At 37.0% G+C, this 15,904-nt stretch overlaps 2 protein-coding genes across 7 annotated transcripts in view; one reads left to right on the top strand and one right to left on the bottom strand.

The window, feature by feature from the left end:
• PCCA (propionyl-CoA carboxylase subunit alpha) overlaps window positions 1-15,904 on the bottom strand; it is a 439,915-nt gene that overhangs the window by 368,572 nt on the left and 55,439 nt on the right. For 5 of the 6 annotated variants that reach the window (XM_030813631.1, XM_030813630.1, XM_030813633.1 and 2 more), the window contains 2 exons: window positions 7,988-8,101; window positions 5,742-5,795 (listed from right to left, as the gene is read on the bottom strand). In XM_030813631.1, coding sequence (XP_030669491.1) covers window positions 5,742-5,795; window positions 7,988-8,101 — 168 coding nt within the window. Of the gene's footprint in view, window positions 1-5,741; window positions 5,796-7,987; window positions 8,102-8,421; window positions 8,480-15,904 lie in introns of those variants that run through there. The other variant, XM_030813636.1, reaches the window with a different exon arrangement.
• Window positions 11,984-12,555, top strand: LOC101175711 (60S ribosomal protein L15-like). Its single transcript, XM_030813642.1, has 2 exons — window positions 11,984-12,318; window positions 12,438-12,555. The coding sequence occupies exons 1-2, from the start codon at window positions 12,024-12,026 to the stop codon at window positions 12,506-12,508; spliced, it is 366 nt and encodes a 121-aa protein (XP_030669502.1). The 5' UTR covers window positions 11,984-12,023; the 3' UTR covers window positions 12,509-12,555.

Below are 15,904 nucleotides of genomic sequence, written 5' to 3'. Positions count from 1 at the left end.
AAAAGTATCTGACCTATAGTCTACATCCTTAAAAGACTCCCTAACTGTAAAGGGAGAGTTTTCCTTTTTCAGGCATTCACCTTAGAGCATTTGGTATTCCACACCGCATTCAAAATCTTCAAATATTCTAAAAGCTGAACTTAAGCCAACATATAGGAAAGGAAACGTTCTCAAACATTTCAAAAGATATTCTGTCATAATAAGGGTTTTATAAAGTTGCATTCATTAGTTCTTATCAATTCTTTTGAACATCACATATGTACAAGTCACAATTAGAAAAATATTATAAAATTATTGTGAAAAGGAAAAAGGAGTCACAGAAATTTCTCCTCCAAATCCAGGGAGACTTCATTAGTTCCACTTAAGAATATCAACGAGTGGTAAAAGGCACCAACATCTCTATGCTGCAGCTCTGGCACTCAGTTAACCGAGCAAAGCTCACTCAGTTACCTTACTTAGTAAGTTAGCAAATCCAAGTGAGGATTTGCCTTCACTGGCATCCAAGTTACAAGATGAGAAAAACAAAAGAAACAACTCTATTTTTTAGATCTCTATGATGATACACCAATGGGGAAGAGGGGAAGGGAGTAGAAAGAGAGAAGCCTCCACCAACAGCAAGAACAGATGCCAGCTAAAGCTATTGATTAAAAACAAATACCACTAACAGCCCAGCCCAGTTCCAATGCATCTGAGAGTCAGTCTGGAACATATACTAAACAAGGGATCCATACTCTAATTTACCAGCTATGTGACACTGGGCAAGGCATTTAACCTTTCAGAGATTGTTCTCTCTTCCATAAAAGCAAGAATAAAAATAAGAATACATCATAGGTTGTCATAAAGATTAAATAACTTATCTGCAGGTAGGTATTCCATATTTATTTTTAAAAGCCTAGGGACCACTGTTTTCTTATATAAGAAAAGTTCTATGCCACTTCTTTTCATATAAAAAAGGTAAGTCCTACTTAAGCAACTAAGAGTATCTTACATAACAAATCGATAGCAAACTTCTAGCACACGCAGACAGACACACACACACACACACACACATACAGACACACATGCTCCAGAAGGTAACAGTGGTGACCTCTAAAGACTTAAATTGGGGTTTTGTTTCGAAGGTTCAAAGATGGAAAAAAATCCTAATTTTCAATGTTTTCATGTGCTTAAATTTCTTAGGATTTTACATTCTCAAAAATTAAAAATTTTAATATACTAAAATCAAAGGTCTGTGTCCAAAATGGAAAATATAATAATGTTAATAAGAAAATTTATGTCATTAAAATGATGTCTACACAAAATATACTACAGTAACAATTCTCAACCCTTCTTAAGCTGCGATATGTAAAGATAATGTATTTCCATGAGCTGATTACAGCCACACAGTGAAAATACGTTATAAACAACCACGGGCTTGCAAGGTCTAAGTCTCTCCTACTTTTTCCTACTCAAATAAAAAAAAAAAAGTCTATATATGAATGAGTAGAGTATCATATGGATCATTTTTAATCCACTTTAAACTATTTTATAAACAAAAAAATTGTTAAACAAAGTCACTGGCAAACTTGCTAACTTCAGAGTTTTAGTGTTAGTTACAAAGTGCTTACAACACACTTTAAACTATAACACACCATGGACTGCAGCCTTATAACTGAGGACCAATGACCCTACAGGGAAGCCATCATTCTCCACATTTTACTTTTGACCACTTTCTAAATTTTGCTATTATGAAACACCTTACCATGAACATTTTCTCAAGTATATCTTTGTAAGTGAGATTCTTAAGGGTGGAACTGCTAAATTAAAGAACATATAGATGTTTTAAATTTTGATATATACTAGCAAATTTCTGGAGACGGGGGGGAAGGTCTGAAACAGTTTACACTTCCAGGAACAAAACTATGTGACCCTTGCCCACACTGGATGCCACAGCTATTTAAAAGGTTTTTGGTTAACCCAGTGGCTATTTTAAAAATTACCTCTCATTTTACAGTAGTTATATTTCTTATCTTGCTAAAAACTCAAGAAAGAAAGAAGATAAAAGAGCACAATCGCCAAACCTCACACGCTCAGCACAGTTCCCTCCTATGCTTTCAACGCTGAGCATCCTGATGGAACTCACTATCCATCTACATATACGTGTATCTTTCAAGTACACAAACAGAATCCAAACACAAAACACAAATTCTAACATATGTTCCTCTTGAAACTAATTACTATAACTTATAATGCTATGTTACCTGAAATGACAAGGTATGATAATATGATTAAAACAACATAGAAAAACCAGAAAGAAAACACAGAATACTAGGAAATATCTTCAAGCCAACATCCCACTTTTCCAGAGAAGGTAGTTTCACGTTTCGAAGCTCTTTGTAATCTCTGTTAAGATGTCTTTGCCTCATCCTAACAATCCTCATAGTCTCCCATGGATGGTCCTTTAATGCTTATAATAAAAGAAGCCTGCAGGGAAAATACAGAATAGAAAACAGCTTGGAAATAAAATCTGTTGGCTCAGCACATTGAAACTATTTAAAATCACTATTCTTATGAGGATTATGTGTAGCTTTGTTTTTTCTATGAACTATTTAAGCAATAACAAAAAGACATGATCTTTTTTTTTTCTTTTTTAAAACTGACAGAGTCTCGCTCTGTTGCCTAGGCTGGAGTAAAGTAGCATGATCTCAGCTCACTGCAACCTCCACCTCCCGGGCTCAAACGATTCTCCTGCCTCAGCCACCCAAGTAGCTGGGATCACAGGCTCGTGCCACCGTACCTGGCCAATTTTTGTATTTTTCGTAGAGACGGGGTTTCGCCATGTTGTCCAGGCTGGTCTCGAACTCCTGACCTCAAGTGATCTGCTCACCTCAGCCTCCCAAAGTGCAGGGATTAGAGGCGTGAGCCACCGCGCCCGGCCCACATGATCTTTTTCAAGTCATGGACAGCAGGGACTGTATAAAATCCAGTCCCACTTCGCATAAACTCGGCATAAAAAATTATCAGCCTTATAAAGTTTGGTGTGTTTTTACATTGGGGGAATTTGGCCTATTGTACACTTTCTAAAGCAAATACACAGCATTTATGAAAAAAAATCAAAAAATCATTTTAGTCCGAGATATTAAGTAAAAACAATGTATCAGATAAAGCACAAATCATTTTTCCAAAAACAAAAACATTCCAATCAAATTGAAACAAAAAGCCCAAGGAAATAAATTACTTCTCAACAGAAGGATCTAGAACCCTTTCCCCACAGAGGCTGCATGTGAAATGTGCCTTCAAGGGCAGGCAGTAGTTAGACACGGTGGGTGGGAGGCCAGGCACGCCCACCCAGAGAGAGTGAGGAAAGCACTGAGGGCAGAGCCAGCCACGCATGGGAGCAGCGCACAGTCAGGCTGGGTGGAGGCACAGCACTGATAAAAGGGAAATGGGGAAATAGGTTTGGAAAGAAAATTCATGTGAAAGAAAGGAGGAGGTTGTATATTCTACAGGTTTTTCTCTAATGTAGAACCCTAGATGGAAATCATCCTTCTTACTTTCATTTACAAAGATATTGATCTTATCTCACAGTATTTTCTTCCCTGAAGTGAAGTTATATGTGTATCAACTTATTTTCCGTAACATGACTATGAGCACCCAGTGCGCAGGAACCAGACTGGATTCATTTTTATTAATACATCCTTCTCAAAGGCCTTAAACAGACTCTAAAGAAGCATTTTTTGGCCAGGCGCAGTGGCACACCTGTAATCCCAGCACTTTGGGAAGCCGAGGTGGGCGGATCACGAGGTTAGGAGTTTGAGACCAGCCTGACTAAAATGGTGAAACCCCGTCTCTACTAAAAATACAAAAATTAGCCAGGTGTGATGGCGTGTGCCTGTAATCCCAGCTACTCAGGAGGCTGAGGCAGAATAGCTTGAACCTGGGAGACAGAGGTTGCAGTGAGCCGAGATCATGCCACTGCACTCCAGCCTGGGTGACAGAGCAAGGCTATGTCTCAAAAAAAAAAGCAGCATTTTTTTAATAACTGAAAAAATGCACAAACTGTATATAATATTTTATATATATAAAATAAATAAATGTATTAACTGTATAGGAATAAATGTATAATACTGGCACCACATCACTTATCCTACTCATATAATTTGGATTTGGATATTCATCTATAGCAGGAGTTCCCAAACTTTTTCTATAAAGGACCACAGAAAAAGTATTTTAGGCTTGATAGGCCAAATGGTCTCTGTCACAACTACTCAACTCTGCTGTCACAGGACAAAAGCAGCATAGACAATGCGTAAATGAAAGAGCATGGCTGTGTTTCAATAAAATTTTATTTACAAAAACAGGCAGCAGGCTGCATTTGTCCTGTGGACTGTAGTGTGCCAACCTCTCATCTATACAGACTTAAATGTAATACATTACATTATATATATACACACATACACATCTAAATTTAAGTATTATATTCAAATAGTTTTTATAATAACAGAATCTTGGTCAAAATTCCAAGGAAGATAAAAAATAAAAAGGGATATTAACAAAGAAACGTAGACACGCTGCATAAAACCTGGGAAACTGGAACCTCTGGATGCGTACATGTAATTTGCCCTCTCAGGATTTTAGGCCTTAGTTTTGGACCCATAAAGCAAGGTGGTTAAAATAGACAATTCTGTGATCTTAATAATCGTTTCAAGTTAAAGTTATAGATTTTAAGTGGAAATTCCATCTAGAAAATAACAACATTCACAAATAATTTCCAATCCGTGGAAGAACAGAATACGAGTACAGTTATGCTCCACAGAATATTTCAATGAGGCACCACACGTATGACAGTGGTTCCATAGATTCTAATACTGTATTTTTAACTGTATCTTCTCTGTTTACATGTTTAGATACACAAATATCTACCAGTATATTACAACAGCCTACAGGATCCAGTACAGCAACATGTATAGGTTTGTAGCCTAGGAGCAATAGGCTATAACACACTTAGCCTGAGTGTGTACGAGACTCTACCACGTAGATATGTGTAAGCAGGCTCTGTGATGTTCGCACAAGGATGAACTCGCCTAATGATGCATTTCTCAGAATGTATTCACGTTGTTAAGCAACACATGACTGTATGCCACAGAAACAAGTATTACATATTAGAATAAATTAATATAGTACCTGGCATAATTGGTCTAATAACAACCATATGTACAAACATTAATCAAAATCATATTCTAGTCCTAAAAAATAAGGTTTCAGTACCATCTTGAATGAAGTTATAAATATACCTGGAAAAATCAATTTAATAACAAATATACGTTAATTCATCTAGCTGGAAGGGGACATTTAGATCATTAAAAACAACTTCACTCAAAATAGAGGCATTGGTAAGATGTGATATTAAATGCCACAAAATAATTAAATCACTACAGTAACTCACTAAACTCTCTAACATATTTACAGTTAAAAATCTGAAGTTTTTAACTTTAATTCAAATACCATGCAGTATATAATAAACCAGGTATCATTCATTCAGTGTAATGGTGATTTTCTAAACTTTTCTATTTTTATAATTACTCTTCAAATAAACGTTGAGTTTCAGAATAAAACCACTTCACTTTTCACAAACAATTTTCAAAGAATTGCTGGGTTAATTAAAATTCTATAATCCATCACTACCCACGTTTACAAAAGCTATGCTACCACACTGCTTTCTGAAATAGAAATGAACAGTTTCTGGTTCATTACCAACTTACCAAACATCTGGCAAATTCTTTGTTTTCTGAAAGGAATCCATAACCTGGATGTACCTTAGAAATGAAAGCAAAAAGCACTTTCAATTTTATCATATTGCAAAAGCTTTATAAGCAAAATGTACAGTGCATTTATGTATTAATATTTACTGCTCAAGAGGCCTTGAATAAGTACACTTCTCTTATACACTGATCAGTTCTAACTCACATTTCTAGGATCAGAATCAAATTCCAAGAAACTGCCTCTTGTATTTACTTTCTCCACACTCCCTTTGTCCTAATTGATTCATTTTCCACACATTACCCTTGTTCTAACCATAATGGGGAGTATATGCCCACATAGCTTCCTGCCCACTGCCATTTGTCTACACTATTCAACAAAACTCTCTCTCTTTTTCCTGAGGCTAACTTTGTCCACAATTCTGGAGAATTTCACAATGGCTGGTGTGTCAAAGAATTATGTAAAAGGAACCTTGGCAAGATGGATGAAAAACTCTAAATTCTCCTTTCTTTACAGTACTCACGAACTGGTAATTTCCAAAACCCAGACTACTAGGACAGCTAACACATTTTATTCCTGACAGCATTAATAATACTCAGCAACTACCAACAAGCCCTTTCTATCAACCTGAACTAAAATGGAGGTGTGGTTTTACTTTTATTTTGTGCTCTGAATTTTTTTTCTTCTAATGTCTACTCTTCTTTCCTTCCTCACCCCAAACTCTGCCATTCACAACTACTTTATACTATCCTCACCCACAAGCCACATTGCTACAATCTACCAGCCTGATCCAGTCAAGTAATTTTTGGCTCTCCCACACTGGCCAAACATAAATTTAGCCACTTCAGTATCAGCCAGTGTTGAACATACTTCTAGTAAAATAATTCTGCTAAAAAGAAAGTCAAATTTCTGAAGGAACCAGTATCATAATCCAGAAATAGCTACCTATCAGCAACTTTTAAATGCTGAACTCCAGCTGGGCACAGTGGCTCATGCCTGTAATCCCAGCAGCTTAGGAGGCTGAGGCAGGCAGATCACCTGAGGTCAGGAGTTCAAGACCAGCCTGACCAACATGGTGAAACCCCTTCTCTACTAAAAATACAAAATTAGCCGGGCATAGTGGCAAGCACCTGTCATCCCAGCTACTTGGGAGGCTGAGGCAAGAGAATCGCTTGAACCTGGCGGGACAGAGGTTGCGGTGAGCCGAGATCACGCCATCGCACTCTGGCCTGGGCAACAAGAGCGAAACTCCATCTCAAAAAACAAGCAAAAAAAATGCTGAACTAAGCTTTATGAACATGGTACAGAAGAATTTAAACTACTGTATCAGAGAAGAAGAGTTTTCATTCCACCAATTTCATTTTATCAACACTCAACTACATATTTATTTTGGCAAGCTACAGTCAAAAAGTTAAAGTGTTTTACCTTCACTAACTGTGCTAATAAACTGTAAACATCTATAATATGGGTTCACGAATTAGGTTTTTTATTTAAACATGCATCTTACTAAAACATTTCTTTCAAAAGAAATGTGAGCACTAATTGAAGCGCTCCAGGCTTAACTGCTGGTGTTGGATGTTTCCATCCAATTTTAGAGATAACTCTGCGTAGTTTTTAACACTATATATAATTAGTTCTGATAATTAAAAAAAGAAAAAAGAAAATAAAAGAATAAACACTGTTTCTGATGTCAGAAATCATTTTTTTCCTTGGATTCCACTCTATTCAAACAGAACTGGGGGTGAAGAGAATGATTTATCCTTGTAAATTATGAGCAGTCTACTGACATTAACAAACTAAAATAATTACCAAATGTGCTGTTTTTATTTCTGGACGTGTACTAGGTATAAGTAATTTTTAAATTATTAAAATGGAATTTGAACAGAGTCTTTGGATCCTGTTTATAACACAGAATTTTTTAAAATGCTCTTATTACACTGAAAGGGTTAATACTCAAAACTAATTGGGATTTCTTTTTTCCTAGCAAATTTGGAAATGAACTGAAACTGCTCCCTGGTGTGAAAGCTGAATCCAGCAGCCACCTGCAGGATCAGCGACCAACACTGCCAGATGCTACAAAGCCTTTGATTTCCAGTAGCGAATTCGACCACATTTAACTCATGTGACATGAACTAACTGCAACAGCATTTTCAATCATTCTTTCCTATTTTTTTTTTTAAATACAAACTCTAGCTTTCTGCTCACTACATATGAAACAGCTGCAGTAGATAGATTCATTCAGACTCACAGCTTGGGCCCTGGTTTTCTTAATGGCTTCCATGATGGCATCCATGTTGAGGTAGCTTTTACTGGTGGGAGCTGGGCCAACACAGACGGCCTCATCCGCCATTTTCACATGAACCTGAGGAGACAAATTTCTGCATTAACAGATGTGCCCAGCAAACAGAATTACCATCATCTGCAAATACACACAAAATTGCATATCTGATTGTTCTGCATATCATTTATAGTCATATTTCTTTTTGAGTATGCACTAAAAAGCAACAATGCAACAAATAAACTCAAGAACTCTATTACCCATGATTTCATTTATTACAGCCTAATTCATTGTCTAACCAAATAATTTCCATAATATCCCCTACCTCTTTATGTAAAATCACAGCAAACAATTTTAGCTTCCTATTCCGTTCATCAATACATAAATTTGATATCAAAAACTACCTTGTTACATGTAGCCAGAGTAGCCCAATATTTTAATAACGAGAACTCATGCCCAGTTCTAAGCAAGCTCCCCAGGAAGTTGGGATAATTAGAGGGACTGAATGGAGGGATGCAGTGAGTGTCCCTGCACAGCATCAGGTCAGCACCAGGCACAAATTAAAGCCTAAGACGAAAGAAAGAGTTCAATATCACAACACATGAACCAGAAAATCTTGAGAATCATTTAAATACTCTCACATTCAATCTTCATCCATTTTACATTTATTCCTAAAAGAAATGATATGTGTATTAAGTTCTAAAGCTACTCAAAATTCAGGAATGTACGCTCCATTTTTAAGACTACTCACTCTATAATATTTAAATCTATTTATTTTGCATAATAGAAGCTGAGCATTCAATATGAAAAAGAGTAAACTGTTTAGTTTTAAAAGGAGTCTATTCTTTTTAACTGATGAAAGGATTACTATCTTTTTAAATGACTTTTCCTAATTTCCTAATGGTTTTCCAGTTTCAGAAACTTCCAGATTACAATTATTTTGCAAGGCAGATATAAAAACTGGAACACAAACATATACCTAAACATTTATGACCCACTCCTCTACCAAAAAAAAAAAGTCAAAGGTGGCAAATACCTGAGTATTTCTGTTAGAGTCTTCAGTTATGAAATAATTTTTAAATACCTTGTTTTAAATGAGATCTTAAAAAACTAAAAAAGTAGTCTTTTAGAAAGCTAAGAATTCTCTTTGTCAATTCAATAAATATCTTCCACTTTAGTAAAAAATTATATTGAGTATTGAAAGGTAAAAGATCAAGTAAATGCCCAAGGGATTTTCAGGTCAATATCTTACTATAAAATATCCAAATATATACATTCGGTAATTATTTAATAATGCCAATTGTAGGGAAAACCAGCCCTGCTTGCAAAGGGCTTCTAAATGTCCCTGTGTTCAAAGCAAGGCCTTCCTCAAGGTTATCGTTGCCTGGTATGCCCCCAACCTCAAGTTGCTCTTCTGCTCTCAGACCAGGATGCCCCCTCCTCTATTGCCCTATTGCCCTCTGTCCACTTCAGATCCTGTTACTGTCAATTTTGTTGTTGTAATTGTGATTGTAGTTTTTTTCTGTAAGAAAGAAATTGAGTACTTCACAATCCTTTAAAAAGAATACATTTAAGTCTTTGTTTAAACTTAAATCCACACTTGTTTTATTGTCCTTAGATACTACCTATTATAGAAGATGTACTTCAAGTTTCACATCTACCACTGGATCTTTCCGAAGTACTTCAATTTAGGATGAATCTCCTTTAATCTAAACTCTGAGAGTAGTCAGTGCAAATTTTAGCATATAATCTCATCTACCCAACAATCTCATTTTAACTGCTTTGCACACTGTTACAATTTCTCCTCCACCAGATCATAAGGTTATGCCTTAAATTCTTGTTTTAATCTCCCCTAGCCCAATGTTATCTGATTAAAGCTATTTACTCATAGATACACTTGGATAGCAGCTTGCTTAGTAACTTTCATTATCAAATGTTAAAAGCCATTGCCTTTGAGGTACAAAAAAGTTGCAACTTTTATTATCTATTTTTCATTATGTTTGAGGTAAAAATCTACACCTACATAAAGTCTTCTTAATCTTGGCAATACATGTGGCAACTGGTGGTTTATCGAGGAAAAGAAATTAAAAGATACACATAGGCACATGTGTTTATGTGTCCAAAATTTCTATAATAAATATGCATTCAAAAGTAAAAAGGAGAGAGAGAATCCTAATAGTATTGACATTTTTACTTAGTCTTTTCTCTAAATACACTTTCATAATGATACTGCATATATAATTTGCACCCTTTTGTTTTTTAACTAGCATAATAGACATTTTTCCTATGTTATCACAAACGTTTTATAAACATACCAAGAACTAGGCCAGGCACGGTGGCTCACGCCTGTAATCCCAGCACTTTGGGAGGCCGAGGTGGGCGGATCACGAGGTCAGGAGATCGACACCATCCTGGCTAACACGGTGAAACCCCGTCTCTACTAAAAATACAAAAAATTAGCCAGGCATGGTGGCGGACGCCTGTAGTCCCAGCTACTCGGGAGGCTGAGGCAAGAGAATGGCGTGAACCCAGAAGGCGGAGCTTGCAGTGAGCCAAGATTGCGCCACTGCACTCCAGCCTGGGCGACAGAGTGAGACTCTGTCTCAAAAAATAAATAAATAAATAAAATAAACATACCAAGAACTAGTTCAGAACCTAATATATTTTACTGGGTGATTAAGATTGCTCCAGTTTAAAAAAAAAAAAAAAGAGTGCTCAATAAACATTTGAATAAATCATGCATTAAAAGCAGGTCAAAACTGCTATGGACTTTACAAGGAAGGACTAAACAAATTGTTTATAAAGGATTGGTTGGCTTCTTTTCCTCCATTTGCAGGAATAAATCTTACTTCGGGGGCAGGGTTCATTGACATCTCAACAAGCCCACAGTCTAGCCCAGGGTCACTAGTAGCAAAAAGCCATGCAAAAGAAAACATTAGAATTCTCTACTGCCTTAGTTAAAGAGACACTTAAGAGTCAACCTGGAAAGAACAATCTAACAAACTTTTGAAACTCTATTTCAATTTTGTTGTCACTGTTGCATGAAATGTGTGAGGTGTTTTCTTTGGCTTAATAATACAAAACAAACAATATTCAAGCAATGCAGATGCTATTCTGCAGAATGACTTAATATTGCATAGGCTGACTAGATATATTTGTTTCAAAAATTTCAACATCTTGAAAAATATAAATTCCTTTTTATATATTTTAATGGCAAAGGAAATATATAACAACCATGGAAAGTTTAAACTGAGGTAGACTAATCAATTAAGCAGGATTTGCTGGCTATATATTTCAAAAAGAAAAGTAAAGCATTTTAAGTACTAACACTAAGTATAGTTTGTCTTCATAAACTTCTCCATTCTCAGAAAACCAATAGAGATTTTTAAAGCAGATTATTAGTTTTCCCATCAAGCATTTAGTTTTTTGTTTGTTTTTTGTTTTGTTTTTTGAGACAAGAGTTTTTGTTCTTGCCCAGGCTGGAGTGCAATGGCGCAATCTCGGCTCACCGCAACCTCCACCTCCCAGGTTCAAGCGATTCTCCTGCCTCAGCCTTCCCAAGTAGCTGGGACTACAGGCATGCGCCACCAAGCCTGGCTAATTTTGTATTTTTAGTAGAGATAGAGTTTCTCCATGTGGGTCAGGCTGGTCTCGAACTCCCGACCTCAGGTGATCCGCCTACCTCGGCCTCCCAAAGTGCTGGGACTACAGGCGTGAGCCACCACGCCCGGCCAAGCATTTAGTTTTATATTTTAAATTATTTTATTCTTCAGAGAAAAATTACTTGTATCAGCTATTACCTGTATGAGCCTAATTTCCAAATAACAAACTAGGAGAACAGATGTGTTTTTCATCTTACAAGACTGAGAAAAATCATCTTCCTTATTAACTTTTAAAAAATAAATTAAACTTTCTTTTCTTCCGTCCGGCAGCAGCCATCAGGTAAGCCAAGGTGGGTGCATACGAGTACATCCAGGAGCTATGGAGAAAGCAGCAGTCTGATGTCATGCGCTTTCTTCTGAGGGTCCGCTGCTGGCAGTACCACCAGCTCTCTGCTCTCCACAGGGCTCCCTGCCCCAACCAGCCTGTTAAAGCGCGCCGACTGGGCTACGAGGCCAAGCAAGGTTATGTAATATATAGGATTCGTGTTCGCCCTGGTGGCCGAAAATGCCCAGTTCCTAAGGGTGCAACTTACGGCAAGCCTGTCCATCATGGTGTTAACCAGCTAAAGTTTGCTCCAAGCCTTCAGTCCGTTGCAGAGGAGCGAGCTGGATGCCACTGTGGGGCTTTGAGAGTCTTGAATTCTTACTGGGTTGGTGAAGATTCCACATACAAATTTTTTGAGGTTATCCTCATTGATCCATTCCATAAAGCTATCAGAAGAAATCCTGACACCTAATGGATCACCAAACCAGTCCACTGCACAGGGAGATGCGTGGGCTGCTGACATCTACAGGCCAAAAGAGCCGTGGCCCTTGGAAACGGCCATAAGTTCCACCACATTATTGGTGGTTCTCTCCAGGCAGCTTGGAGAAGGCGCAATACTCTCCCGCTCCACCGTTACCGCTAATATAAGTAAAGTTTGTAAAATTCATACTTAATAAACAATTTGAAATAATAATATAAATAAAAATATACAATAATAAAAATAATAAATAAATAAATTTAAATGTTTGGATATAAATAGGTTAAAAATTATGCCTGCGGCCAGGTGCAGTAGCTCACGCCTACAATCCCAGCACTTTGGGAGGCCGAGGCAGGTGGATCACAAGGTCAGGGGTTGAAGACCTGCCTGACCAACATGGTGAAACCCCGTCTCTACCAAAAAATACAAAAAAAAATTACCTAGGCGTAATGGTGCACGCCTGTAATCCCAGCTACTCGGGAGGCTGAGGCAGGAGAATTGCCGAACCTGGGAGGCAGAGGTTGCAGTGAGCCGATCAGGCCACTGCACTCCAGCCTGGGCAACAGAGCAAGACTGAATCTTTGCGGGTGGGCGGGGGGGAATTATGCCTGCATTTAAAAACTTTGGATTAATAGAAAATTTCATATTAGTCAATTAGATGCCTAAAATACATTGAAAAAGACATTCTATTTTGGTCCCTGTCCTTATCAAATAGATTGCATATGAGTGATAAAAAGTGCTAGGCCACATATTATATTTAGTATAAAACTCAATGGTCTCAGTGAAAGCTTTTGAATACCTTCTAAACTAGTACATACTGAGAAAGGTAGAGAAGACAAGCAGCTTTTCTTCACGCCTAGAGATATTTTGAAACCTATCACTCAAGGAGATCTGTAATGAAGTGGACACTATTTACCACGACCGAGAATACAAGAGTTTTCCTTGTGATGTCCTTCAATGCAAGACACTGGGTAGAACACTCCAAGGATGACATAATACAGACTAGATGCACTCCTTGGCTGAAAGTAGCAACACCTAACATAACCCGGCCAGTCTTCAGTATCCACCAAATCTAATCAAATTATCCAAACATTACTAACCAATGAAAATTATCCTGAAAGTAGAATGGTGGTTGCCAGAGACTGTGGGGATCCTGGAATGGGGAGTTACTGTTTAATGGATACAGAGTTTCAGTTTTGCAATATGAAAAGAGTTCTGGAAATGGATTATAGTGATGGCTGCACAACAATGTGAATGTACTTAATGCCACTGAACTGTACATTTAAAAATAGTTAAGATGGTAAATTTCCTTATAAGCATTTTACCACAATTTAAAAAATAATAAACTTATTGAGAGTCTCAAAAAAAAAAAGAAAGAAAATTACCCTGAAAGACTAAAAGGTTAAAGGAAAGTCGACTGCATCAATCTTCATTTGAATAACTGAAAAAAAAAAAAATCAAACAACCAGATAAAATCCTATTTCTAAAAAAAAAGAATAGAACTCTTTCTATTTCATTCAAAGTATCTAAAGATACTTTATACAAGTTTTAAAAAACTAAAATTCTGGCATGTCCTTTCCCAGAAAGGCAATTTGATCATAGAAAACAAAATTTTTTTTTAAAGATTCGCTTTGATTCCATTTTGAAAAACTACATGTGTAGCACCAAGACATATTTATTCATGGTTATTTTGGATGGTAGAATTAGTGACTACTACTTTTCTTCTAAGATAACTTACCTGAGTTTCAAAGTGGTAACATTTTAAACTACAGGGAAAAAAGAGAATACATTTTTGCCAGTTGCAAAATTCCCAGCCCATTTTCTACAATCCTGTTTTCATTTCACAAAAGGGAACTAATACTGAATCAATCTAGGAACCAAAACAAAGATGTTTGGGGTTTTTTTGTTGTTTGAGTTGTTTTTTGTTTTAGTCTTTGTCTTGCTAGCATGCATTCCTGACGATACAGTAAACAACAAAATAATGAAAACCAGCAGGAGGAGAACTATCTTCTCATACCACTGACCCCTTAGCAGAAGCATCAAGGGAGAAGGGGAGGAATGACAGAGAGAAAGGAGACATCAAGTATTCAAGCAAAACCTTAGCAAGAGTCATGTCAGTGTAGCTGGTGGGTACTAGACCACAAAGGAAAGGACTGCAGAATAAAGCAGAGGAAAAAGTAGAGTAGGGGTGGGGTGGGTGGGGTGGGGACTGTACATACGGTTGGATGTAAAGAGTAGGAGAGGCAGAGTGACAGCCAAGAAATGACTCAGGTTTGTTTTCCTTTATTAGCTTAGGAAAAACTTGAACAAATGAGTTTGAGAAGGGTAATGTGCAAAATAACTAGGTAAAAATACCTGAGATATGAAATAATTCAGAGTAAAAAGTTTCTGACAAGCAGTGGCAGACCCAAGAGGCTTCCCAAGGGGAGGCTAAGGTGGCAGTGAGCTGTGATTCCACTACTGCACTCCATCCTGGGTAACAGAGTGAGATCCTGTCTCAAAAAATAAAAAATAAAAAGACTAAAACTGCCATGTGCAGTGGCACAGCTCCTGCAGGCCCCGCGGCTTAGGAGGCTGAGGCAGGAGGATCACTCAAGCCCAGGAGTTCAAGTCCAACCTGGGCAACATAGTGTGACCCCATCTGTAAAAACATAAAATAATTAAATAAATGAAATAAAATGAGCAAAATAGTAAACTTTACGTTATACAGATTTTATAAAAAACACAACAAAAACTATATAGATCCATTACAATTTCTGGACAATTACCAACAAGCCAGAGTAAAAGTATACATTTGAAGAATGTCACTATATAGTAAAAAATAAATAAATAATACTACCTAAGAAAAACTATGACAAGGTAAGGTTAGGGGAGGAAACAAGAAAATACCAGTAAGAGTGTGGGCTCAGCTCTAGCTTGCAATCTTTAATATTATTTTCCACTTACTAAAGAGAAAGCTATCACACATGCATTCAAAGTCTAGCGATGAAGACATAAATACACAGTCATATATTTCTGAATACATCTTTCTGAAGCAATAACAGAGTGAAATTCTAGGAATAGGATTGGGAAATAATCTCCACTGAAATCAATATTTTTAAAAAAGTGTTTCCAAACCATATGAACAGCTAATGCCAATTCCACAAAATATGGAGAGCCACCAAAAGTCATGGGATCTTAAAGCCCTACCAGAGCCCCAGCAGCAGCTATCACTGCTCAACACAGGCCACTAAATGACGACACTGTGCATATAAAGCAAGTCATTTAGATGTTCTTACATTTTTCAATTTTATTGTAATTACCCAAGTAATGTATGAGTTACTCCTTTGCTTAAAAAGAAAAAAAGCTTAAACAGTATAGATACCAGATAACCATTATTCCCTGCCCTGTTTTAAAGGCTCCTAGTCCCATTTCCTATTATCCAGCCATGATCAGTTTTGCATGTGTCCTTCCAAATTTACCTAAGCATTTTCATATGGATA

Source organism: Nomascus leucogenys, chromosome 5 (assembly GCF_006542625.1).
Source record: "Nomascus leucogenys isolate Asia chromosome 5, Asia_NLE_v1, whole genome shotgun sequence".
Classification (NCBI taxonomy): domain Eukaryota; kingdom Metazoa; phylum Chordata; class Mammalia; order Primates; family Hylobatidae; genus Nomascus; species Nomascus leucogenys.
This window is presented reverse-complemented; position numbering and strand designations above follow the sequence as displayed.